Below are 27956 nucleotides of genomic sequence, written 5' to 3'. Positions count from 1 at the left end.
GCCGGGACTAAACACTTCACTTAAGCAAGGAAAAAAATACTGATGGCTTCACAGAGAGAGAATTGCTGCTCAAGTAGGAACTGAATCAGGCCATGAAGATGTTAATCTGCACCGCTATGGGCCATGGACAAGTGAGAAGTGGATGGAACCAGAGGGAGGTTTTCCCCACTGCCTCCAGTATTTAGGTGAAGGTTGGTTGTGGTATCTTATGGATACTCCTCTTTGTCTCAAATTTTCTCCTTTCACTCAATCAAACCTTACTGACAGAACCCCACTGATCCTGAATGATGTCTGTATTCCTGATTTCTTCAGGGAGGAGTGGTGCTATGCACAGATACAAAGGTGAGCGAGCTCTCCTGCACCACAGAAAATGCTATGCTGCTTCTCTTACCCAAATTTTGTCAAGTACTTTGGCAGAGCAGCACATTGTAGGTTGCAGTTGTTTCCTTAGGAGGATTTATAAAGTTACTTAAGCTTTCCTATATTAAAAACTGCAGCACCTGAACCTCCAACAACACTCGGGGAAACATATGCCCCTCAAAGACAGGGCTTTGGCATCACCCAAACAGTATTTCATGTCTTTCATACTTTCAGTTTATAATACTGCCTTCACCTTTTGCTTCTCCAGTATATGCCAGGTCTCAAGACGTGAAGGGAGGAGGCATTTCCTGACAAAGGCAAATCCTGACATTTAGATGACACTATGACAACTTGGGGAGTTGAAACTCATGGAGTTTTCCTGGAAAGCTTAGCCACGGATTTCAGTCAGGAGGCAATCAATCAGTGGGCCATCGTTCCTTAATGGAGCTAGGCTGAAGTTTGGTTGGCTAAAAATTCTCCCAGTGTAAGTGCAAGACTGTATTTTGCCTGACTTAGATTAGAACATAGTTTACCGTACGGTTTTTGAGGTCTGATTAAACCAAACAAAGAAATCAATTTAAATTTCATTACTAACATTATTCTGAATTAAAAAAAAAAGAAAAAAGAAAAAACACACAGATTTTGCTTGGTTTTAGCTTTGTGTATTAACTAAGTCTAACCTGAATTCACAGTTTTTTTCCTAAACAATGTGTCATCTGTCATCTTGTCACACCTCCCCCAAAGAGATTATGGTATAGTGAAAGAACAAACATGATGAACCAGAAAAGTAGTATCTTTAATTTGCATAGAAAATACCGGCACAACTAAAAAATATACAAAAAGACAGATAAAGGTAAACCACTTTTCCCAAGATCCGCCAGACATGTGACATCTTTCAGCAACTGAAAATTAATTTCCAGTATCCAAATTATAGTCCAAATATCTAAGTGTGCCTCCAAACAAGTATTACATGTTTGTCTAGAAGAATAGAAAGTTTCCCTTTTCTACAGGAGGAGTAGAATTTAAACATTCCAAGATTTGACACTGTAGCTGGCAGAGATGAGATAAACCAGGATATCTGTAATGAGAAATCTGTCTATTCTAATATAATCTTACATTAATCACTTAACAAATTAATAATCTCACCATAATTGAACTCTCCATAAAGAATATGCAAGCATTGGAGAAACTAACTGATTTAATTTTAGTTTCACATTCCCTGATGCATTAATTCCCTCTGAATTTGTTTTCCTCTCCATTTTGTAATATTGAACTTAGTCCTGTCAGGAATGTTTTATCTCTCTGCTTGTTTGCTTCCCTGACTTTTGGACATGAATGTCACAAACCTCTTCACTTATAAATTTGCTTTTTTCCCTGAAGATACAGTGCAGATAACGACAACAAAAGGCTCCCCATGTGTTCAGTGAACTAGAAAGCAAGATTTTGTACCTTAAAAAATCTCTTGTTGGAGCATAAACTCCTGGATGACTACAGAAGGTTAAGTAAATTGAGAGAGGCTGTCAGTTCGGCAGGGGCTTTGCTTTCAATACCTGCGAGTTTTCCTGAAAACACTGGCTTGAGATTAGCAAACCATAACAATGCATTTAAGTTCAGTTAATTCCTTCAAATTTTAGCCTCCCTGAAAAAGTAAAAAGCAGTCAGAATCCACACAAATGAGGACCTGCTGTGCTTTGCATTTGGGCATGAAATCCTACGCCTTGAATAAAAAATGATAGCTAAAGATACACTGTATGACGTTTTTCCTTCCTTCCTTCCTTCCTTCCTTCCTTCCTTCCTTCCTTCCTTCCTTCCTTCCTTCCTTCCTTCCTTTCCTTCCTTCCTTCCTTCCTCCCTTCCTCCCTTCCTACCTTCCTTCCTTCCTGCCTTCCTTTCCTTCCTTCCTCCCTCCCTTCCTCCCTTCCTCCCTCTCTTCCTCCCTTCCTTCCTCCCTTCCTTCCTCCCTCCCTCCCTTCCCAAAAGACCCAAGCATACTTAATGATGAGCTGGTGAGCAGTGGACTTGAGGACATGAACCTTCTCACCATACCACAGATGTTTGTACTTTCCGAGATGACTTCCATCTTAAATGTCAGTGACTTGAATAGGAACCTAGATACCTATGGGTACCAGGTACAGACACCAACACTATAAATACCTAAAGTTAGGTGAGATATGCCCTATTCACAACGTTTTTTTCTGAAGACTGCTGCACCATATGGTAGGTGGGAGCTGTATGGACAACAGCCATTTTTGTGACCCTTCTAGCCTGTGGACACCTTCATGTGGAAATCTCTTCCCTATGAACTTGAAAAGCATCTGTGTTACTCTGTCCTACAACCATTAAATTCCTGCCCAGCCTAACTCTTAAAATACGATGTGGAAGAGCCCCGTGTGACCATGCCTGTAACATACTCCTGAGACCACGAAGGCAGCATCCTTCCATGCAAGGCAGAGCAAGATTCTGTTGACTGACTGATATCAAATGGTTATTGAGTACTGGAAAGAAGTTACAAATATGTGACAGAGTGCCCGCTCTCCTCATAAGAGTTATCTGAAATGTGCAACTTTGCTTGCAGAATGTTGTATTTCCATCCCCTTTTGCCAATTACTGAGTTAAGTGGTGCATGGAGCCTTTTAAAGACTAGAATTATTTTCTAAAGACTAAGAGAATGTGAATCAAAACTGCTCATTACATATTCTCCTAACTTGGATGGTGTCCTCCACAGTAGGCTGCAGCTACTGGTTATTACACTTTTTCTGTTAGCAACAAGAACAAAGGGCTCTGAGCCAAAAACTGGAAATATCCAACAAGCAATTATAAAACCCCATTAGGAAATAGCTGCTGGTTGATTCTGCTTATTATAGCAACTCCTAATAACAACAATGTACTTCTAAAGTCAATTTGGGCACCTTTTACTGGGTGATGAAATATAAAAACACATTTTGGAATTTTCCAGGATGCCTCTCATTCTTGGATGTGGCCACAGAATATCATCTTCAACATTCCTTTTGCTCATTTTTGTATCTATTATAGATGTATAGAGAGACATAATTTCACCAGAATAGATTCTACCTATCTTTCTATTCTAAATATATATTAAGGGGGGGAAAATAATTCCTGTGTTAGGCAGATCATCTTTTGGGAGAGGTGTACTTCCACTTTACACTGAGCAGTGGAGATGGTGATCTATTATTGATCATGACACAGGGAGCAGAAGTTTAATGTGGTAGTTCTATTACAAACTACTCATTGACTTACTTGCTTAAAGCACCACTATTAAAAAAGTATGTTAATATACAGTCCTAAAATTAATTAAATAATCTGACACAAATTCTGAGTTGGAGGAAACAGTCATACCCCCCACAGACTTCAAAGGCTGCTTTGCATTTCTGCAGTAGACATACCTTTTTTTATCTCCGTGATATGTATTTAATCCTGTCTCATCTCCTCTGGAGCTTCAACAAAGATCCAACAACAGCAAATCAGCATATTAAATACATATTAGTTATCCTGAGTATCCCTGAGATATGTTTGGGGTAGATCAGTAGACACATCCTCCTTGAAGATGAGAAACTGAGAAGGGTAAGAAAGTATTTCTCTGTGCATCAGCTCCTTCTTCTCCCTTGTTCTTACTAATAGCCAGCCACAAATGAAGCTACTCTGTTAAGCATTCCAATCTTTAAGGCAAAAGGATCTGTGGCAGAAGACACACATGTGCATGTATATTGGTATAGATATTTGACAGGATTTTGAGATCTTCCTGTGGGAAGTAGAAGGAAGAAACAGCACTGCAACTATCAGCTTGCAGAAATGGTTCTGATGAACGTTAAGTGGAGCTGCTGAAATAGACCTATCTACAATACACATGGGGGCTTTTCTGGTGTTTTTTTGGTTTGGTTTGGGTTTTTTTGTGGGTTGGTTGTTTTTGTGGGGGTTTTTTTTGGTTGGTTTGAGGTTTTTTCCCCAACAACTCTAACCATGAGAGGTCTAAGGAGACACAGGACTTGTAGTGTCCAGATGTACTCTTAGCTATATCACCTGATGTATGTGCAACTAAAAATACCTGGGTAGGCCACAGCTAAACATATCCTCTCTCCCCAGAAGCAGAACCTTAACATTTGTGTTGCCCTGTGATTTCCCTTGAAGAGGGTGTTCTTTAAAGACTTTACACCCCTGCGGACCTAAAATAGCATCCCCTTTTAAAGGAACAAACAAGACTAAGTTGAGTGGTATCTGGGGTAAAAATATGAAAGCTTGAGTCATGAACTTAGTTCATACAAAGCTCCTAGTAAAAACCTGAGGAGCTTTGCCTCAAATACCTAGAGTGCCTTGTTGTACTGGCTTCACATTCAGATGTTAAAGCTGTGGACTAAAGCAAGGCTCTTCATCCCAAATTGGTAGGCTAGTGGATTTAAATTTGATCCCACGTCTCATTATCTTTAAGCTAATGAGCATAATTGAAGGTCTTGGAAAACTTATTTACACTGCATTATTTGTAATTGCTGATAAATCCCTTGAAAAGGGACATCTGTTTTATATGCCCAGTGGGAATTGAAAGTAACATACTTTGTATGTAGGTAAATCACAGGATATTAATAGATCTCGGGAAAGGACTGGCTGTTGAAGGATGGGGTGGAGGGAAAGAGTGGGCTGGTGAGATACAATGAGAGCTTAACGAAGAAAACTTAGAAATCATTGCTAATTGCTTCTTCATGGGCTCAGTGCTGCACATAGATCTCCTTCTGTGCCCCTTAAAAATGTAGCATGTGCATGGCTGGGCAGCTCTGAAATGGAGAAGACACTGACTCTGGCCCCCAGCAAGTGCCTGGTAGCCCAGGGAGTGCGAGCAAAGAGCTGGTCTTGCAGGGCAACCGGGCTGAGGTTGGGGTTGTATGTGGGAAGTAGGGCAAGGTAGGAAAGCAGACACCTGCACTCTTATTTTTTTTTCTGGCATAAACTGGTATATGCAGATCCATCCCTTGGGTCTGATCTAATCTACAGGTTGTCCAGATACTTCATACTTTTGAAAGGAACAGAGAAGAGGATATAAATCCATACCAGCATGACCAAACTAACCAGCCCTCCTGCACGGGCCCAGATCTTTCCCTTCTCCAACTCAAAAAGTCTTCTGGCACTATCTGACACACGGGGACTAGAAATGTCCCACATCCCATGCTGCTGTGAAGACCAGAGACTGGTCCACAGTTATTGCTCAACCTTCAAGCTGTGGAAACTATTCTTTCTACCAATTCTAACATTTTAAAATTCCCACTAGTCCAGGAACCCTTGAATTTGGCCATGTGAGCCCAGCAACACTACTTCACAACATGATCCCATGTCCTTCTTCATCAGAAATATCCCCTTTTCCACCCAGGAATGGAGAAGGTTTCTTCGGCTAAACTTTGACAGACAGCTTGTTGAAACACCCCCATTGAAGATTTAGTGCTTAGTGTAGCGCTTGCAGTTCTGGTTTGTGTTTTTATTATGTTGCTTTGATTGGATTTTAAATTTTCTTTAATATGTACTTCCAAGCCCTTCAATCTCTAAATTGTCAATAAGGGCTTCCGCCACCCAGAATGATATGAGTAGACAATCAGTATGTCAACATCTTTCTGGAGCTATTTACCATCAGGAGGGAAACATGCTTCAGTATGAGAAAAAACAGCAACTAGCTTTTAGTGTCTTGCTCTGTGGCAATCAATCCTTTTACACTCTGAAATGTATATGTGTGTGTGTGTATATATATATATATATGAAGGTTTAATATTCTCCATCTGTTAAAACTCCAGAGCTGCAGCAGAAAGCTCCTATACTTCATACTGAAACAGTAACAAACCATCTTCTTGTAAGCTGTAGAAACAAACCCAACAACAACAAAAACCCCCAGAAAAATCCAAAAATGAAAAAAAAAACACCTACAAAACAACACCCACACCTAAAAAAACCACCACATCACCCAAAGGGGATCCTGTGACTAAGTGTGTGTATACTCATGGAAGCCAAAGGCAAAGGGCTATTAGTGTACACTTGAGATCACTTAGAGAAGCCCATGGGGAAATGCTCTAGTATTACTGCCAAAATAACACACAAAGAAACTATGTCTCTGAATACCCTGAAGGGATGAAAAAGTGTTTAATAAATGAGTTCTTTCCAGAGGTCAAATATTAACGATTTGTGTGTGCATTTTCTGTTGAGATTTCATTTTCTCTGTTCCAGCCTGGACAGGGAAAAATATCAGTAGGCAAAACTTTGATTAAAATAAACGAATCAACACAGAGCTGCATGCCTGGGTAAAGCTAACGCATGAGATTATAAAGTGCGACAGCTGCAATATTAATAAGGTGAAGAAGAGGAAAAAAAAGTGATAGAAACCTCACAGGCTGATCTTATTTGGCTTGATTGTTTCTGTATTATCTCTAGCAAAGAAGCCAGGAGAACTGGACAAAGGATGATCTTTATTGTGCTGGATACTCTTTATTTTCCATTTCTCTGCTATGATTCAGCAGAGACGTTGGGGGGAGGGGGTGGGGTGAGAAAAAAAAATTAAAAAAATCAAAGAAGAGCTACTCTTGGAGAGGGAAGAATGTGAGAACAGACGGTAAAAGTGAGGTCAGGGAGAAAGAGAGGAAGGCTGGAAACTGGAGATATTCAGGATGACAGGCAGATAGCAGAAGAGGAGAGAGGGATGCTGCATCCAAGCTGACTGCCTTTGCAGAGCTCATCTCGAGGATTCTTCTTCTTTGTGGTGCAAGCTATGTCCATGCTGTTACAGCTGCAAGATTTGTGGCCGCAGAGGGCTGACTGGCAAGGTCTCCCCATACACTTGGCGCTGCTTGGCAATTTGTAATAATGAGATTCATTAGCGCTATATGCTCTGCTGGAAATACTTCCAAAGGTTTAATCTGAGCCACACAAATGACTATTTACTTAGGTAGCACTTCATTAGCTGCTCCTGCCCTGCTGTGTAATATGGTATAAATTACTAGCTGGTGTTGCTAGCATCACACCCAAACTGGCTGTCTTGTTCATTGTAACATGCTGCTGGCAATCAGCTAAAGGGGATTCTGTTTCAAAGCTGAAAATATACCATGCCTGGCAAAAATATTAATATCCTAAAAGTGCACAACATTTCAATTTCCAGGCACAAAATTGCTGGCCTATATAAAAGAGAGTGGTATGTACTGGAGAGCAAACAAAACTTTCTATGCATGGCATGGAACTTTTCACAAGCAGAGCTCACAAAGTATAACTGCCTTTCTCAGTCCCTGCCCCCCACTTTTTCTCTTTGCTTTTGTCCATTTATTTTGTGGAGATTCCTCTCGACAGCACCGAGATCTCAGTGCTGACAGCTGGGAGAAACAACAGGCCAGGCAAGATGCTCTTTAGTTTGCAAAAGTCTCAGACCCAGAGCTTGGACCTGTCCTGCTAGGGGGACCTGGGACCCAGATTTGTTCAATGAGGGGGCCTCAAAGGCTGGTGACAATGTCTCATCATTTGTCTATGCTCCTCCAGTCTCAGCTGCTTCAGCTTCCAGAGATGCCAGTCCCAGTGGCACTGCAATCATAGTACAACACACAATGAGCTGTTTTACACCAATGGGTTAAAACTGAATGTCAAGCCATATATGTTTTACTTCTCTGTTAAAATGCAGCTGTCCCTGTCTGTGTGTGTGTCTGTAATTAACATTGCATGGCCCCAGTGTGTGAAGCACAGCACATTTCTTGTCATTTCAATTGCAAGGAAAAGGGTGGGAAGGAGAAATGTCTGCATGAAGATTTGGGCCAAGACAAGTATAAACTCCAAATCTTGCAAATTGCTTCCTGTGGGATTTCTAATGCCTAATAACACAGTCTTCCGAAACTAATAAAACATGAAGACATAATCACAGCCTTTATTATGAAATACAGGTGAAAAGTTTCAGCTAACAATGATGCATGTAGCAGTCTTCCCTCCCTTGAATCCACAGGGAGACCCTCCCTGCAGTGGCAGTGTTCTGGTGGACAGACAGGTGCTAGACCTGCAGTCCTCATGGGCTGCCTTGTCAGCAGGGCCCATGGGTAAGGTCTATGTGCTCCAGAAATTCATGGATCCATTAACCTTTACACGAGGGCAGAAACGGAGAGGGCTGTGAAATCCTGCTGTGTATCGAGTGATTTTCCCCACAGCACCAGCTAATCGCCCTGGCTTTAGACATAACTACTCAAGCATAGGACTCAAACATTTCCTGAGGCTCTTCCATCCCAACAGCAATTTTGCTTTACACTCATTAGCTGGATGAGAGGAGACCACAGGACAGGCACAACCTGTCACTTAACTCTTTATGCTACTTCACTTAGCTGTGAAGATCTCTATTTCCATCCTATTTGCACAGCACCTTTTACACTGTTCAGCATAGCCTCTGACAATCTTCATTTGGCAGGTGACAGAACTGAGTCACAGAAACCTAGACCCTGTCTGAAAGACTCAGGGAACTGGGGAGATCTGGAGTGGTATCGTCAAAGTCCCAAAGCAGGAAAGTGGCCAAGTATTTTAAAAGCTGTAAGAAGCTGGTTCTTTTTACTATCTTTTAAATTTGTGGTCCTCTGGATTCAAATTTGCTTCAAGTAGAGCACCATGGAGGACAATGCTTGCACACAGAATTAATCAAAACATAAAGCAAAACTACATTCTAAAAAAAAAAAGGTAGATATGACAGTAAAATGTGACGCAACCATGACTAAAATCGACACCATCAGTGTAGGCTGTCAGGGTTATTTTCCATGTTCTTGATGTAAAATTCTGGGAGATCCTAAATGGGTACCACATCATGCCATAAAGGTATGCCACCAGCCTAGATTCTCTCCTTGTAAAATAAATCTGCACACTTCCAATGCAGGCTACTGACTTCAGCAATACTGAATCCCAACACAGAGAAATCTGGGATGCAAACACAGATGACAAATGATGCATGTTAATTATCCATAATCAGTCACCAGAATTTCTCTCAAGCTTTGGCCAGACTGGTACAATCCTAGACTGGACCAGGAAAAGCACTGATCACCACTTTCAACCCAGAGAATCCCTGAAGCTGCCACACATCACCTAGCAGCTCTCAAGGGATTCCCAGCCCAGAGATCTTTATAGTTCATATCTGCCTCAAAACTCCAAAATATCAAATGATTCGGCAATATAAAAAAGCAGAGCATCCCATACCTTGAAAGCCATCCATCTTCTTCACCCCCTCTCTCTTTCTCATCTTACAAACATATTTCCCAAGATTCCCCATTCAAAGTACTGCTACATGCAGTCTTTTATGCAAATTATTTTGTTTATTTTTATGATGTATGCAAATGAAGTCTTTATTCTGAACATTCTTTATGATGCTATAAATGTAAGAATAGATCTTGAATTAGCCCTTTTCATTGTCAAAGTGGCACTAAAACCAACTGAGGGATTCAGAGGCTTAAATGTGTAAGCAGTTGGGCATAAAACAACTTTTATATCTTGTAAAAATTAAGGGTCTGGGCTGAGGTATTTGAGTATTAAAACAAGATCTCTAAGAAGTTAGAAAAATTGCATGTTTTTCAGAGCTAAATGAAGATTTAGACAAGAAATCAGTGAGTGAAGCAACCTGTGGTTTCACCACCTCTTTCTTTCTAGTATTCCATTTCCGATATTAACTGGGAATTTTCAACGGAAGCTAAAGATGGCAGTTACCGATTTCAGCAGGAACTGGATAAACTGTGTAATGTTGTATCACTTTTGTTTTGCCTTACACACTCCATTTGCTGTATTTTTTCATGCTTAGCTTGCACCCTATAGCCCATGCTACTCTAAAAATAGGGTTACTTGGCAAATAGATCATCAGATAAGCTCCACTTTCACACAACTGGGAGAAAAGGAGGTGCAAAGGTAGGGAGGAATCAGAAATAGGGAAGAACTGGAGTAACAGGAGCAGATGACGGGGGGATCAGAGGCCACGGACTGCTGGGGAAGGGGGAGCTCTGGGGTAAACACGCTTGGCTTTGCCTCTAATTGTGTGTAACTCATACTGCTGCTGAAATGCATTTTCCCCCCACTTAATCTGACTGTCCTCTTCATGGAAAAGTGGCAATTAAAACCCAGCTTTAGCCCACAGAGAAGGCTATAAATTCCTGCAATTGGGATAGTGGAGTACAAAGAGATAGCCAAACAGGAGAAAACTCCCAAGCTGCAGTATCAGCTAAATAAGCCACATATTCTTCCCAGCAGATACTACAGACTTAACAAGTGCTTCTTTAGTGAATGGAGGATAGAGGTGTGGGAGATGCTAGCAGTTGCACAAGGGTATTTTCCATGGTTAAAAAAAATCTCTACATTTATAGATGTGGAAAACTATTTTCTCTTACTCTACTGATTTACAGCGGAATGTGAAAATGTAAAGGTCATTCCATTCAAAACTTCCCTTCCATTCACAGACCCATAAAAGCACTGTTGGAAGTATTTTCATAAAACCAGCATTTTTAAACCTACTGATAGGGGAAAACAAGAAACTCACTGCTCTAACTGTCTTGAGGAATCACAAGTCTACTATATTTTTGTATATCACTGATGTTTTTCATGAACACAATACACAAAATTAGCCTAACATGTAGCAAGGATTAGGAGGGATGAAGGGAATCTATTTATATAAACTTTGTTCTCAAATTGTTTGAAGTAGCCAGGAAAGCTCTGTGAAGACAGAATTGATTGTCTGTGCTTAGGCTTTAACTGCACACACCAGCTGGGATAAAAATGATGCTAGAACTGGGAAACTGCTTGCTGTGGGAACAGGTTTAACACACAGTAAGAGGGAAGGTATATAGCAGGCTTGACAAGGGGAATGAGTTTAAGAGCTGTATGAAAATGTCCATGTTGACATGGTGCCACAGTGTCTCCCTGTCACTTTCAAGGAGTAAACATAAACCAAACCTCCTCTGAGGAGACTTGATCTCCCTGCCAGATGCGCGGCTGGCAGAAATTTGCCTTTACATGTTAATAAAGTCAACCTGAATAAAGTGCTGTAGGATCTAGTTTTTAAACAAACAAACAAAGAAAGAAAGCCAAACCAAGAAAGCAAGGCTTATGTATATAGTAATTCTAGAGCTTTCTGCCCCAGTATACCAATATGTCCAGATTTTCATCTGTTTCCCCTGGACCACAGTATTACAACTTCCTAGAAATCTTGGTTTTCTTCAAAGCAGCCCAAGCCATGCTACTTTCTGCCTTGCTCGGCAGAACTCAACATGCTCCTGCTGATCTTCCCAAATAACATCCTTTGCCCACTGACCACTGACAGTCATTAGAAATTCATTAGAATTAATTTAGACTTGACTGTGCAACCAGTTTCTGCATTTTACTTCCCTAACCCAGCAGAAGAGATTAACATATCTTTGCTTACAGCATAGTTGCTTCTGAGACCAGCCCTAGAGAAGGTCCCCCTGGTAATGTCCTGTCCACATTTACACTGCTAGCCCCTAAGATGCCTCCACTGTATTTACATCACACCTACACTGTATATCCTACAGCATCCTACCATGAAGGACAGAAGTCTGATGGCACTGATGAGTGAAGAGGCCAAAGATGTGCTGGGAAGAGTCTCATGGGATAAGGTCCTACAGGAAAGAGGGGGTCAGAAAAGCTGATTCATATTCAAGGAACACCTCCTCCAAGCTGAAGAGAGCTTCCATCCCAGTGAATAAGAAATTAGGTTAGGAAGTGTTTTGTTGATGGAGAATAAAAGCACAGCAAGGCAAAGCATCTTATTCAATATCATTCTGTGCCAGGAACTGACCTGAACTCAGATCCAGATTATTTCTGTAGCGATGAAGAATCTTTCTTCCCTAGACCTCCAAGTCCCCTACAATGAAAAACAGAACAAAACAAAACAAAACTATTCAGCCTAAGATCTCTGTACAGCTAGACAGCCATTCTACCAATGTTTCCATGGAAAATAAGAGTGAAGATTTTGTCTGCTGAACTACATCTCTGAGCTTGTAGTACAGCTGTGTGCAGTAACCTCTTTGATACTCTCACATTCTTCCATTCAGAGTCCAAATGTGGACATTTCCATGAATATATCTGCCACATCCACAATGGCAGTTGCACAAGAAAAGAAAATCGTATTGTACAGAAAGCATGGAACTGAGAGTAACGCCTAAACTAGCACAATGCCATTATTTCATTTAATGAGATGCCCTCACCTTGAATATTGTGTTCAAGTTTGACTGTATTGCCTGAGAAATGAAATGAAATGAAATGAAATAAAATGAAGTGCAATGAAATAAAATACAGTAGGTAGTAGAAGAGAAGGAGGCAGGAATAGGCAAAGAAAATGATCAGAAGGCCAAGAGGACTTGTGAACAAAGCAAGATAGAAGAGAAGAGAAGAATAAGCTATTTCATTTTGAACAAGAGCATGACAGATTTGTGATTGGGATAGGGAAAGTCAGGCAAGTAAGAGAGAGGGGAAGCACAGGGGGAAGGGAAGCTTGGAGAGCTAAGACAGTACAGCACAGCACTGTGGGAAGAGGACAAGGGACAGAAAAGGAGAGATGAGCATTTTGCGTGATAGACTACTGAGTAGATTTCCTAAATTACAGCTTATGCTTTTGTTTTGTGAAGGTTTGAAAACCTCCTGTCTCTCTGCTTCTTAAATAAGCAGGTGAGACAGATGGAAGATGTTTTACAAGTGTGACGACTTCTTGTAAGAAAAGCCAAATTAAATTAATGAAGTTAATGGTAAGGAAGAAAAGCATCTATCTAATGTACATGGTTATACTGTTCACATACATCAGTGGCTGAAATAAAGTTTTATTACAGATAATAATATGGCATCATGAGATACGCAATTAACCTGAAGACTTCTGGCCACAAGATCTTCCAGATTTCCTACTAAGCTTTTGTATGTACCAGAAAAAAGCGATCTTCCTAAGCTATCCAACTAAATTTTGTATTTTGCTGGTGCAGCCTGTTAAGAACTTCAAGAATTTAAAGAAAGACACAGTACAGTTCACCACATCGCAGAACATCCCATAAAGCCTTTAATGCCTTCAGCCAAGTTCTACAGCAAGCTGCTGGGTCTAGACGGCTAGGAAAAGCCAATGCATTACAAAGGAGTTTGGGGGATTAAAGTGATTCCTAGGCTTTGCAGAAGACCATCTGATCACCCTTAATGCACACAGAACAAAGCCTTGGGGCTGGGAGCATATATGTGGTGTGGAAAAACAAAATGAAATCTTTGTGACAGACTCCTTTTTAATCTAGTGTTTTCACGCTCCCACTGTTCCTGTCAGCTCTACTGCTCAACATGCTCTGATTGTATAGGCCATGCTGAGGACACAGGGGTGATACCTCAGTCAAAGGATTCGGGCTTGTTTCTGTTGTATGACCTCTGGAGTTCACCTGCACAACACTCATCTGTTGACTTATGGACCTGAACCTGAGCTAACGCCATAATGAAAATACAAATTCTCAGCTCTAAAAGTAATCAGTTATGCACAAGTTAGAGTACTTAAAATGTCTGAAAATGTGCTTGGATGTAATTGACTTTTGGTGTACATTACACTGTCAGGTGTCATCGGTGTGCCTGGCTTTTGCCTGCAGTGCTAATCCTGCTCTTTGATGGCAGTTCAGGCTTTCCACCTTGCGATCACCCCGTGGGAAGATGCTAGACTTACATCTTCCCTTCATCCCCCTTTCTCCAAGGTGTGCTCAGTGGCAAGACAGTTGGAGCTGGGAGCAGGACGCTGGGAGTTTAATAAACTTTTCTGCCGTGGGACTACATTACGGTTATAATTACACTGCTAAAAAATGTCTACTTTGGGATTTTGACTACATGGAACAGAGTAGCTGCTTCTCCCCTGTCCTGGACTGGCCCCTCTGAAATGGATCAGCAGGGCCCACCAGTGACCGTGTGGGCTCTTGACTTACAGTGCCTCTGCAGCTCTAAGATATAATTATGAAGATTTTGTGGTTTGGGTGTCAGTTTTTTTTCTTCACATCAAAGCAGCCTGAAACACATGAAAACTCTGCTGCTGCCCACCAGAGCTGGGTTTTATGACATGATTGGAAAAGGATGGATTATTATGCTTTCACATTGGAGGCTCACAGTATAAGTCTAGTGGAGCGTCGGAGGGCTCTGGATGGTGTAAGGAGCTAAACATGGTGTGTTTCCATTCAGACAGAGGTAATTAATTGCACAACCATCCAGGGTTCACCTTGGAGTGGACTAGTTGTTTCACTCAATACCACTGCCCCCCCAACAAACAAACACAAGCCCCCCCCCCCCCCAAAAAAATAAAAATCCAAAAACAAATGGCAGAGAGTTAATACTTATGCAATGTGGATGATCAGGGGACCAAGATATGGGAGTTATTTGGCAATATAGACACATCTTCTGTGGTTGTCTTTGTTTATTCCTCCATCCTTTATCTCATATGGCTATTTACAATGCAAGCTTTCTGAAGCAGGAACAAATTCTCCCTATGGAATTGGGTAATGCCTAGTATAAGAGGTCTGTGATCTCTGCTAAAAGTTACTGTCATATCAACATCAACACTCCATCTTATATATAGAATTATCTCACAGAACATTGTAATTTTAAGTGGTTTACATAGGCTGGGATGGTTGTGTCTACTCCTGAAATGCCGCAGTCTCTGGGGGAGAAGGTACTGGCCTATAAAGAGTATACAGCCACTGCATGAGGGAATTGGGATTGAGTAGTGATCTCTCTCTCTCTCAGAAACTTGTTCCTCAACGGCCTGCACTTAAAGGAATTTAAAATGCAGACCATAAAATAGATGCTAAGTATGGAAACCAGCAGTCTGCAGAATAGGTTGCACATACTCTACAAAAAGCTATTGAGGGAGAAATATTGTCATAAATTGTGTTAAATACAGTGTGTTGAGTCAAAGCACAGTTTTGATGAAAATTACAATAGCAGTTTGAAGGCAAGCCATTTCGTGTCTCGTACAATGCCGAAGAGTTCGTACAAAGCCTGCTTGATGGACTGGGCAACAGCAGCTGCCGGTGCTTTACTCTCCCACAGTCATTCCCCAGGGGATCAACCCCTGCTGGAAGAAATCTGGCCCAGTTTGAACAAAGCGGGTGTTAAAATCATACCCACTGATTACAAAGAATCCTTGGGGGTCACTTTTTGGCCCTCACTTCTCCCAGCTCGCTCAGGTTTGGACCCAAACCCTCTTGCTCCTGACGCTGCCTCTCTGTGTTCACTTTAAGGCAGGGTACTTCACAGGTGCCTGGCTTTAGATCACCAGCAACACAGCGCCCGGCAGGAGTGCCAGGATGCAACCCATCCTCCCCGTGCAGGCAGTAGGTGGCATAAATGCTCACCAGCTGATCGGGCTTAGACCTTTCTGGGCTGGACTGTTCTTCACATCATCAAAGCAGGACTTCCACAGCTTTCAAGAGAGGCAGGCGTTTGCACACATGGGTGAAAATAAGTTAATAACAGCTGGCTTAAAATGGCCTGAAAATATACCAGCTCAGACTCAAACTGGATTTGCTTCCCTGTGCTCTATTGGTGGTAAGGGGAAAATATTTAGAGCAATTTGCGGTTAAAAGGTAGGGAGCTTAGCAAGCTCAGAGCTTCTTGAATATAGAGAGAATTGATTTTTCCCAAAAATAGCTGATGGGGAACTTCTTTGCCATCTATACAGCTCTCATGCTAGACAACTGCTTCTAGCTTGACATAGGAAAACTGCTAAGGAAAAGATAAACAGAGGTGTGACAAAATATGGCTCTTGTGCTTTTTCTGTAGTGTCAGCATCTCACTCTAAGTGCAGCAACCATCCTTTTAGGGTTCATCCCCATGTTTTAGTCCTCCCATTGCCCATGCTGCTGGGTTCACTGTCAGACCAAAAGCAACTACTCACTCCCTGCAGGCACTGGTGAGCTTCAAGGGCATTGTTTCAACTTGTTTGCTCTAGATAGTAGGGATGTGGATCACACTGGGGGATGCTTCCTAAAGCAGGTCAGAAAAAGAGACAGAAAAACCTTTTTTGAGCCTCTGATATCTCAGAAAGGTCATGTTGACTCAGGAGCTCCTAGTAGATTCCTGGATGTCACCTTCTTTCAATACTGAAAACATCACAGATTCAGCATACTATTTCTGGAGGCCAAAAGCAAACAATGAACTTAAACCAAATGAAACTGGATTTTTCTTTTGATTCCGATTCAAGAATAAGCAATGTCTAAATGAAATCTAATTTTGGACTACAGACTCCTTTCAGTCACCAATATTCTTTTCATCAAATCAGTGACCGATTTTTCTTCATGAGTACAAAACTGGGGCTGCTAGTAAGTTTTCTGGCTCTTTGCTGGGCGGAAGCTTTTGCCCTGAAGTACTGCCCAAACACATTTCGCACTGGACCATAATCCTCGTTCAGTTCTTTTTTGGTTTTCCCTTCACTGATAGATCAATACAGAAAATTCAGAAGTGGTGAAAAAAAAAGTGCAAGCAGGTTTCTGAATCATAATGCATAAGACATGTGTTTGCCCCCTGAGCAGCAGACAGTGAGGATATAACTGGCAGATCTTCTTCTTCTTCATGCACTCTAACGTTGCCAAAAGCAAGCTGACAGGGAAGCTGAGAGAACAGAGAAAACTTCTCAGGTTTCAGAGAAAATGATGGTCTGCAGCTTAGCCCTGGCTTACAGGTAATACGTAAAGTGTGATGTTGGTCCTATTAGGAAGGCCAGACTGGTCCAGAATATCACCTTCCTTGGGACTGCTGTAACGAATGAAATGTGAATAAAACCACGGATGCACAAATCTGAGACCTGCCGGAGAATGAGTAAAGGCCCTTCTCTGGAAAGGATGACTTCACCTGCTGCTGAGCAGTCCTTAGAGAAGGAGAATGCATGAGATGAGGATGTCAAGCAGGGCCAATATGACCTAGGCCTAGCCCAGGCAGTTTAGCAATTAACCCTGTAGCTTTCCTAATGCAACTCCCCAAAATGGGAGCCAATGCTGTGACAACAGATGAGGACAGCAATGGATAAACTTCTGCACTATCGCGTTCTTTTATTGCTTGTGCCAAGTCCTAAATTCTCCAAAACCCCATAAGCAAGGAAGAAGAGGCCAGATCCTGCATGACATCCTGCTCTAGGGTTTAACCTTATGAAACCAGCTCCATCACTTGCTTATTTTTCTACAGAATAATGATATTTTCCACAGAGGAACTGGAACAGTTTGCTTGGTGTCAGGAGAGAATATTCCAGTCGACTCTTTAAAAGTCACTGCTGCTTCTGGGGGCCTGAAAGGAGCAATATCACTGTCACAAAGCAGAACTCTGGAGTCTTAAAGCTGGTCTATGACTCGGGAGATTTGGACTATGGTGTCCAAAACCAATTTCAAATCCCATGAGAGATATTTTGAAGATGGCGGGTTTAATTTTGTGTGTGTGTATACCATCCGTGGCTGGTTTAGACTGCCACAATGAAGGGTGAGAAAAGGTATGACCACTTTCTATAAATAAAGCAGGGGAGTAGACAGCAGGGAGGGAGACAAGCTAGTTAAAGTAACTGAAAAAGTTGTCACGAGGAGAAATGCTTGTAAACTGGCCATAAAGATATACAGACTGGAAATGAGAATAAGGCTGTCAGCATAAGGGTTGTGAAGCTCTGGAACAGCCAGAGTGGGAAGTGGTGAGGGAAGGAACAAACTGATGGGTGTGAACATAGAAACTGATGCATTTATGTTCCTAAATAATAAATAAATAATGCTGGCTGTATGGACTAAGCATCAACCAGCTCTCCACTCCCTGCTGGCACACAAACTTCAGGGACACAAGCATGGTTTCATTTTTTAAACTGGCTTATTTTCAACGTTTTTTTCTCCTCCAGAGAATCAACAAATAAATAACTCCATAAATAATAAATCTGAGGTGGAGAAAACAAAACAAAAATGAAACCATAGAGAATGGGCCATCCTCTAAACCGAGAAGAACTAGGAACTCAGTTGCAAAGAAAGCCCACCATGCACAAGGACTGTATGTCCCTGAAGCCGACTGTAGATGTTTCATCTCTCCTTCCAACTAGAAACTAAGTACATTTAACAAACTATATATTGCACACAGATCAAAACCACTGACATGTGACAGACACATGAGAAATATTTGGTTCAATTGGGAAAATAGTAAGAAATCAAAGTTTCCTTTCCTGTTTTTCTTTTTTTCCTCAGAAGAAAATCCTTAAAAAAATTCCAAGCAAGTTCCACAAAAAGGAATGTTCTTTAGAAGAAGACTGACTCACTTAGGTTTATTTTTAATAGATCTGGAATACCAGGGAAATTTCAGAGACTACAAAAGTAAAAGCAAATAACAACCTTGCTTTACTCTGTAAATGAGATGAATACTAGAATACTGCTGTCCTTTAGCGGGGGAAAAAAAATAATCAACTACAAAACGAAAAAAAAAAAGGAAAAAAAAAGGAAAACAAAAAAGAAAAACTAGATAATGGGTGGGAAAGATAAACAAATATTATTTTAAAACTGAAGGAAAAGCTTTAAGGAGGCAGACTCAAAGACTTAAATTAATTTCTTAAGGTAGCTTTCTGTTTCAGAAAAAAACCAAAACAGGTTAAGGTATGTGCCTGGGAGTATGACAGAATACTCTGCCACACTAGGGATTAGTATCTGGATCTGTATTCGGGCCCCACTTTCTCATCTCTGTTTACTTATAACACTCAGTTTGATGAGCACTGTGATGTACTGCTTTGCTCTAAATAGCAACGGCTGGATCCTGCCTGCAGCAGCACCTTCATGCTGGCTGTATCTTGAACAGTTTCTATGTCCTTTATAAAGACATTCATGCCAACAATTTACTACCGTATTTACACTTCAGAGCATAAACAAAGCAAGAGCACTGAGTTGCCCAAAATATAGAGAACTGCCTACAGTTACCGTGGCCCAAACTAGCTTTTCTCTTCCCCTGGCAATGGGAATGGAGAGCACCCTCTTCCCAGTTCTTTCAGTGGAGGGTATTGCACCTTTTTAAGATTTTCTTCTTCTGCTAGCAAGCCCAGAGAAAAGTCCTTGTTTCCAGGAAAACTTGCCAGTGTTTCTTTCCGCAGCAACTGCAGCAGTATAGCCATTGACGTCCACAAATAGTGGAGAAGTGGAAGAAAAGGGCTGTAAAGTGCCTACTAAAAGACAGGGGAGTAGAAGTCATCACTGGCTCCCTGCTGATTCCTTCTGTGACTGAGATAATGCCTGGGGCAAAACCGGTGTCTAAATGCAAAGAAATCTTCCTTCAACTTTCCTCCCTCCTTCCTACAGAGCGGAAGATGAACACTCTTAACTCTTCACCTTTTACATCTTAGTTTCAATGCTAAAGTTGCTGCTGATTATGCAGAGGAAGCCCTTTGTTTCACTGTCATTACACACTGTACACAAGACAACAGTGAAAAGAAAAAGAAAAAAGCAAGCAGAGGCTGCAAGTGAAACCCTGCCACATTTATTGTCTTTTCATGGGATGCTAACCAAAGAAGAGACTTCTCAAAGCTATTAATTTGCTCAATTATGGCTGATAGATGTTGGCTCTTTCATTCTCGAGAATCTATCTCTTGCCTCAAAGCTTGTCAACGAGTCCCTGAGTGACACTACAACCTTCACTAGCAACAGATCTCAGGGTTTCATTATGGAAGATTTTTATATTGTTCAATGATTTGTGTGTGTTGGTAGGTGCGATACACTCACAAATCTACATGCACAGACAAGAGAAAGATGACGAGAGGGTTTGTTTTCTGAGCATTTTCACCTGTGGAGTAAATAAACGTGTGGTTCAATCTTCATAAAAAGAGATTTGGTAACACAGTCTGTTTTCAGTGACTCAGACCAGCCAGATCTAAAATGCTCGTTAGCTGTTCTAGTACATGACAAATTGTCTACCTACTACATTACTTTACACAGAACCTTTCATACCAGTTGCACCCATGAAGTGGTCTAGAGTTAAATAATATGGTTATAGCTAAATAGTAACAGAGGGAAGGAGAAATTAACAGGCAGAAGCTAGGGAGAGATGAGCTGTTTTCAGCTTATGTTTGAAATGAGTCAGAACAAATGGGGCACAAGGATAAAGTCAGAGCTGTAGGAAAGACTCACCACCAGCAGAAATACTCCAGAAAATGCCTGTTAATAACGAAAAAGAGAGAGAGAGGAAAATTGTGGCAGAGGCTGGTCTTCCTTTATGGTGGGTTTTAGAACACAGAAGGGTAATTTTAAGCTGGACAGTGTAATGAATGAGGGAGTTCAGAGGAAATGGTTAAGGCTGAGGGGAGGGTGGGTCTTTTAAATATGTAGAAAGTAGCAATAGCATCTGTGCTTATGCCTGATGAATTGGAATAGCAAAAGATGGTGATAGCAATAATGAAGACCAGAGGAGAACTAATTAAACTCTATTTGTTATTATTATTCTCTATTTTCCTATGTTCCACACTGATTCTTATGTATCTATTGCATAACTATGCTCTCCCTGCTATGCTGCTCCCTGCTTGGCTAAGCTGCATTTGGATTTTTGCCTGCATTTGGAGTTTCTAGGATGCACCAGGTAAAATCACTTTGGGGTTAAATATTCAGATTGTAAATTGATTGCTAATTTCTGCAAACTGAAGTATGAGAGTTAGCCCACAGGGAACTGACCAATTCCTAAATTATCATAGAAATCAGAAGTAACCAAAGCCTAAAGTCTCCACATGGGGCACACAACTGAGGATAAAGGTGACTTTGTATTGCAAAGGAGGTGGAGAATATTTTATATGTGATCTCACATTGCTAGAGATTGCACTCTGCCTATAATCCTACAGAGATGCCAGCAGTTTTCTACCAGTTCTTACCAGCAGAAATCAGTGAGATGCTGGAGCACAGAGCAAGGGTCAGGAGGAGGACCTGCCTACCACTGTGGAAAGTCTCCTAATTTAGACAATAGCAGTGAAGTTGGAAGGAAAATATGATGAATCATAGATTCACATGGAAAGATAATGGCTAGAATATGCCTTGACAGTTCACAGGCATACTTAGCTTTTGTTTTCTTTTGTTTTGGTTTTTGAATTCTATTAAGCAACATTTCTAAATGAAGGAGACAGATTCCACTGGATTCAATAAACCCGCTCGAATTTATCCAACCTAAGGGTCAGTCTGACTTTCTGCTATGACCTACCATTATCTTTTCCATTCACTACCCTTTACTGCTTGATTCATTTCCTGACACCAAGACAGAAGCAGTTCTTAAAGAAGGAGGTGAATGTGATATATGCAGTGAATTGATGTATTAATTCACAGGAGGGGTGGGATTAACTTCATCTCACTGTAAGGATTTGATACAGGCGTCCCACCTGAGTTTCTTGTCTACTCTCCCGTTGAAGACACTGGAGGTATAGTAAATATAGGCAATGGAGTTCAGAGTGTGAGTCATCTGACCAAATGTGGATGCCTATTTTAGGATGTGAAATGACGCCCTAAACTCCACTGACTCCACTGACTCACTCTCCATTGACTATGAACAGAGTCCAGGGCAACTTGCCCAGATGCAGACGCCCACATTGCAGATACCCACAGTTAATCTGATGACTCTCACCAAATGTTCTCCAGGTGAAGAGCGTAACCTGTAAAATGTTAGATGAAGGGGATAGGTGGGACAGAGGGACAAAGGTGGTTCTGCTACAGGGAGCAGGATGTGGGATAGCAAGAAGCTTTCTGTTGGCTTGAGGATATAAAGGAGGGGACAAGAAAGATATAGCTGTTAACATATTTTCACAACATGCTGATCATTGTGAGTCTGGTTTTCAGAAATGCTGAGCAGCCATAACACCCACTGAAGACAATGGGAGCTCAGCGCTTTCGACAGTCAGACACTTGCTTCTTAGCACTGAATGTAATCTCTAACATTTACAGGAATAAAAGGTGCTGGAGTACAGGTGTGCAGAGAAGTGAATAAACTTCCTCCTCAGATGCTTTGCATAGCCCTTTCCATCATTCTTATTACTGCTTCCAGACATTATGTATAAAGCAAAACTACAGCTGGAGATTACATGGAAATTAAGATTGCCAAAGGTCAGGCAAACTCTGACTGCTGTACTCCTAAGGGCTCAGCCGAAGATTAGTAAAGCCTAAAAGACACCTATTGCAGTGACTGTTGGAAGACAAGTTTTATCTGGCTGTGAAGACACTGTAAGAGGTTTCCAGTGGTCCATGTCTGCCAATACACTGTAGTTCTCTGTCCCCTCAGGGAGAAGCTGTGCAACTTGGTTGAACTGATGCAAATAAAACATCACTCAAGACAGAGGTGTCTTGCTCCTCAGTGCAAGTTCCTCCTTACCCACCCACTGTGCCAGTGTGAGCCAGTTCTAGTGCTGAATTGACTCTTCCTGGAGCTATCTGAATTCACTAGTGCTGAAGAATTGCAACTCCTTCCTTCCTTTTTGAGTTGTTTCTCTACTAGGTTAGTAAACTGCCGCTACAGTGCTGAGCAACCACCACAGCCAGTGAAAAGATAGATGAAGTATGAGACCTGGGGAAGAGGGTAGTGTGCCTTCTCCCTTTTAGAGAGGTAACATGGTCACCCAGAGGCACTTCATCACATGTAGCCTCACCCTGCTGTGCTCTGAAGGAATTTATGCAATTATGCAAGGGTGGTGGTGAGAACTACTTTTTTCTTATTTCTTTCTTTGTTTAAAACCACCTGGATTATTTCACTGGCACAGTTTTCAGTGTGATCAAAGCGCAGTTGTAGCAGCATGATAGGGATGAGGCTGCTTTGCCACCATATTACAGATTTGCTAATAAGTTAAGATTGATTGACTTTGATTGATTATTTGATTTTATAAAATCAATTATGTAATGGAAATATAGAAGGATAAGAAATATATTTTAATGAAACTTATAGTTATACAGTAAAAGCTGCTATAAGAATCCTCTGTACAGCCCCGTACCAAGGCTGCAGGAATTGGTCAGAATCACCTAGTAGGAATGTTTAGAACTTAGATAACAGACTTAAGATTCAAGATGATTGTTTATATGTAACTTAGGAGAATGTACTAAAATGTCAAAATGAGAATTAATGTGAACTGGAGAGAGTCAAGTGAAGCAACTCATGGTTACCTGCCAAGAAACAGTTACATTAAGTGAAAGGTAATTCTGGCAGGGGGAGATCGAGACCACTGACTCATGTACCACCTACCCAAATCGTACCCCAGACCTATTTCTGGGCCTTTCTAACCTTTACTGCGCAGAATCGGATATGGGAGGAGAGTATGTTAATGATTTATGGGAAATATTATGATAATGCATGAATACTTAATGAATATGTATGAATGAGTTCTATATAAGGTGTATGATTTTGAACCATGGTGTGCGTCGATCGTGAGAGGACTCACTCACACACCCGGCCGACAATAAAAAAGTGTCTGCTTAACTACATCACATTGGTGTCGATAAGTTCTTCATTCCGAGATTTCGGTAACAACGGTTGAGGAATTACAGACTGGTAGGCCTAACTTCAACTTGTGGGCAGATGCTAGAAGAAATTACTAAGCAACCATTTGCAAATACCCAAGAGATAATCACCTTATTAAAAATAAATAAATAAGATGTAGATGTAATATAGGAAATAATTCCAAATAAGAAAATTTAATTTCTGGCTTAGTAAAAAGCCAGGTGAGAAGGAAGGCAAAAGAAGATGCTATATTATGCTAGAAATGATGTTTTATCAGTAAGGCTAGGAAGATGTAATTGTAGTAAGATAGGACTGATTGGTAAATCACTTTTGAAGTTTAATTGTCAAATCTTCTTAGCGTAAGACTGGAAGGGGATCTTAAATGAGATATCTCGGCGATGTTTCTTAGGCCTGGTTCTATTCAGACTATGAGCACTGACTTGTTTTAATAAAACATGTAACTAAATGCTTGTGAATGACAGCAGGCTTGAGTAAATGTACAAACACTTTGGAGAACAAAGGTAGAATCCAAAATTGTCTTGAAAAAAATGGAGATATGAAATTAGGAGGAAGAAATTTAGTGTATGGTCATGCAGTGTGCTATGCCAGGGACGAAGAAGTTAAATACACAAATATTAAAATATCTGTCTGGTCAGCAGGCTATTAGACAAAATTCTGGTGCTGAAAGGGGACTTCAAACTCCATGGAAACCAATGATGTAATGTTGTACATGAAAAATAAAACTCATTTTGGAATGTCTTGATGGGACTGTTATCAGTAAGGCAGAGCAGACTTTGCAAGCGATTCAGTGCCAGCAAGTTAAAGTGCTATAGCTGATTTTAGACACTGCACTTCACAAATTGTAGATATAAACTGGTAATAGTCCTGCTAGAGCAACAAGAATGACAAAAGGGTTTGAACACTTGATCTATCAGGAGAGGTTAGATAAACAACCCTCTTTGTCTTGACTACTTCTACTTCTCCACCTTTCAGACAGTTCACTGATTCCCAGAGACAAAGTGATGCTCAGATCCCATACTTGATGTTTCGACCATCCTGTCTTCCTCCTTGAAGACCTTCCTCAGAATACCAGGGCAAAATTCCTTCCTCTTGTTTCTATGGAGGTCTGCATTCACTGCTTCTCTGCACTCACCTGCAGTGACTCAATTTTCAATCCCCTCTGCTTTCCTTTTTATAGGATGAGGGTCCCTTCTGCCAGCTGCTAACCTAATCTCCTCTGGGGACTCTTCCATACTTCTTATTAGGCCTGACTGGAGTGAAGAGTCACTTCTTAACTCACCTCTTAACTTCAGGAATCAAAGTAAAACATCTTAATTAGACCAACATTTACCGAGACTCCCTCTCAGCCAAAAGAAAGAGAATAATTGCTCCAGTAGATGATTTGATACTGTAAAGGTCTGAGCTCTAATTTGGGTACCTCAAGTAAATGGATAAAGTCAAGTGCTGTAACTTAACCCCAAAATGTCCTCCCTGAAGTCACCCACAATGGCCTTCCTCCTTCAGCAAAATATTCAGAAAAGTTCATTTTTTTTTTTATTTTTTTTTTTGCAAGGATGCTTGCAAGGAATCTAGAACATCATCACACAGACCAGGATATTCCCAACTCCTGTAGCAAAAATGATTAATAAAGAATACTTTCCTGCTCTAGTATCTATGCAACAGATTTTTCTTTTAAATAATAAGACCTTCTCAAGATAGGGCGCTTTCAAAAACTGGCACCTCAGAAGTATAGGTACATATAATAAGCAGCTAATTTCAGAAATGCCAGTTTCTCCCTTATGTTAAGCATTCTTGTCCACATTAGATATATGAACTGTTTTCTATGTCCATTATTATTCCCTATAAAAGCTTATTTTCCATTACCAACCCAGAATATAGGTGGTTTGACATATATTTCAAAGAATTTCAGAATAACCACTCTGAGTTGCAGTGAACTTGAAGTATTTACCCAGCCTTTAAGATAATCCCTTGCTCACTGATCAAGAGCTTTTCTAAATAAGAAATGACTTTCCCAAAGCATCACACACATTTTTTTTAAAAAATACATATATATTCCCCACCCAAAGGTTTTGCTAAGTGCAGTAGAAAGACTTTAACTTTGTGTAAACAACTCTTCATCTGCAATCTTTTCATCCTCAGTAAGAAATGTAGCCTTCTGGACATGGAGAAGTCAGGTTTCCACCCCAATTCTGCAAATGATTTACTGTCCAGTCACTCGGTTAATTCAGTTAGTCTCTGCTTATTTCCTGTTATGTAAATCAGAAGGAATATGAACCTAAAAATCTCAGTGGGGGTGGAAAGCTCTCCATGGTAAAGGATTTATTATTTCCACACTGCCATTACCCCTATCCAGTTTTGTGTTTAATCTATTATTGTCTAGATCTGAATTAGATGCCTGTCCAAAAGCCACTAGAATTAATGACAACTCATCCCTGAGCTTTAAATCAGTAAATTCAGCACCTGAATATAAAAATCTGAATCTGAAATTAAATTCTGGCAATACAAGAAACAGAAAAATTCTGAAAAGAAAACAGACACCATTAGCATGTAACCTAGATTTTCCTAAACTTTATTCATGAATGTAGGAACATCAATTGTAACTAAATTTCGGTTTTCTACCAAATTGTAATTTGGACCCATTGCTTTAAATGGACTGATTTTCCATGCTTGTCTTTTCTATTGGGTTTGATCACTATAAATGCTCAGGTATTTTGAAAACAGGGGGAAAAAAAGAACGTAATATAAATCAGAGGATAGGAACTGAAGAAAATTCATCAGGTGAGCTACAGGGCATAAACTAAAAACCTGTGACTGGCAATAGGAGGGATAAGAAAAGAGAATTTTCCCGGTATCATAAAAGAAAAATCCATCATCAACTAGAAATTATTATTGCAGGTAAAATGAAAGACTATTGATAATAAAGTTGGAGGTGGGGTAGGGGGTGGCAGGGAAGTGAATGAATTCTATGAAATTTTTGTCCACTATTTGGGAAGAAGTCAGATGATGTAGGCAGATAATAAAAGGGATGACCCAGGTAATTACAGACCTGCCAATCTAACACTGATCTCAGCCAAAATAATGGAGCAACTGATACAGGACTTTTAATGAAGAATTAAAGAGAATTAATATAAATCAGTGTCAATCATTACTGGCTTCTGGAGAACAGATCTCATTAACTTAAAGTTATGTCCCTTTTGGTGAGGATACAGTACTAGTTTGTGTGATGAAGCCAATTATGTAGAATTAGTGTCTCAACTGGTGCAATGCATCCCCATGACACATACGATACAAATCAAAGGATGGCCAAGAACTCTGGTCTCTGGCTGTTCCAGTAACTATGAAAATACTACATGAGAAAGCATTTATATGTTTTTCCTACAAACTGCCCCATTGACAATTTCTATTAGTAACATGAAAAATCTATCACGCTGAAGCTGAATCCTTGTGGGATCCTTGTTACAGAAGTATCAAGAGTCCTCCATAAGATGAAAGCAGTCAGTGGGCCCAAATGTAAATCCAAACATAGATGAACAAGGAATTCAGGCCATACTGATAGGATGCATCGTGATGGGGATTCTTGTCTGGGTGACCCTAAAAAGTGTTGGGGAGTAGTATGGATAATCAGCCTCACAGGAGCTGCTGGAGGAATGTGGGAGTCCCAAGTAGGAATAAGAGTTGGTTTTCAGCACACTTTCAGATTCCTGAAGTGCTGAGATCCACATCTAGGATCCACAAGCCACAGAAGATCATGACAAATGAGAAAGAGGCCAGAAAAAAATCAGTAACTGAAAGACTGAGGTAAAAACCCCAAACAAACCACAAACAACAAAACCCCAAAGCCACACACCCGGTCTCTCTTGGAAGAGATTTGGGCTCTGGAAGTTGTATCATCTGTCCTTATCAAAGAGAAATTAAGGCCTTTCATGGTCACAGGACATGGTTACCTGGGGAATATGACTTTCTAATGGGGCCTTTAATGTAGCATGCAAGGGAAAAGTAAAATCCCATGGTAGGACCCGTAAGATAGATGGGTCTTGGAATGTGGTGTGGCTTTTGAGCATTAAATGGAATTACTGTCAGAGAAGCAGGATGCAGGTTGTGGTTCAGCCTTCTCATTATTTGAAATC

At 40.7% G+C, this 27956-nt stretch overlaps 1 protein-coding gene across 7 annotated transcripts in view; it reads right to left on the bottom strand.

Annotated features, from left to right (window-relative positions):
* TSNARE1 (t-SNARE domain containing 1) overlaps positions 1-27956 on the bottom strand; it is a 507873-nt gene that overhangs the window by 104766 nt on the left and 375151 nt on the right. The window contains exon 12 of one of the 7 annotated variants that reach the window (XM_056332142.1): positions 12152-12217. The exons of the other annotated variants lie outside the window; for them this stretch is intronic. Coding sequence (XP_056188117.1) covers positions 12158-12217 — 60 coding nt within the window. The 3' untranslated portion in view covers positions 12152-12157. The remainder of the gene's footprint in view (positions 1-12151; positions 12218-27956) is intronic. 7 annotated transcript variants of the gene reach the window in all.

The sequence above is a fragment of the Falco biarmicus genome, chromosome 3 (assembly GCF_023638135.1).
Source record: "Falco biarmicus isolate bFalBia1 chromosome 3, bFalBia1.pri, whole genome shotgun sequence".
Classification (NCBI taxonomy): domain Eukaryota; kingdom Metazoa; phylum Chordata; class Aves; order Falconiformes; family Falconidae; genus Falco; species Falco biarmicus.
This window is presented reverse-complemented; position numbering and strand designations above follow the sequence as displayed.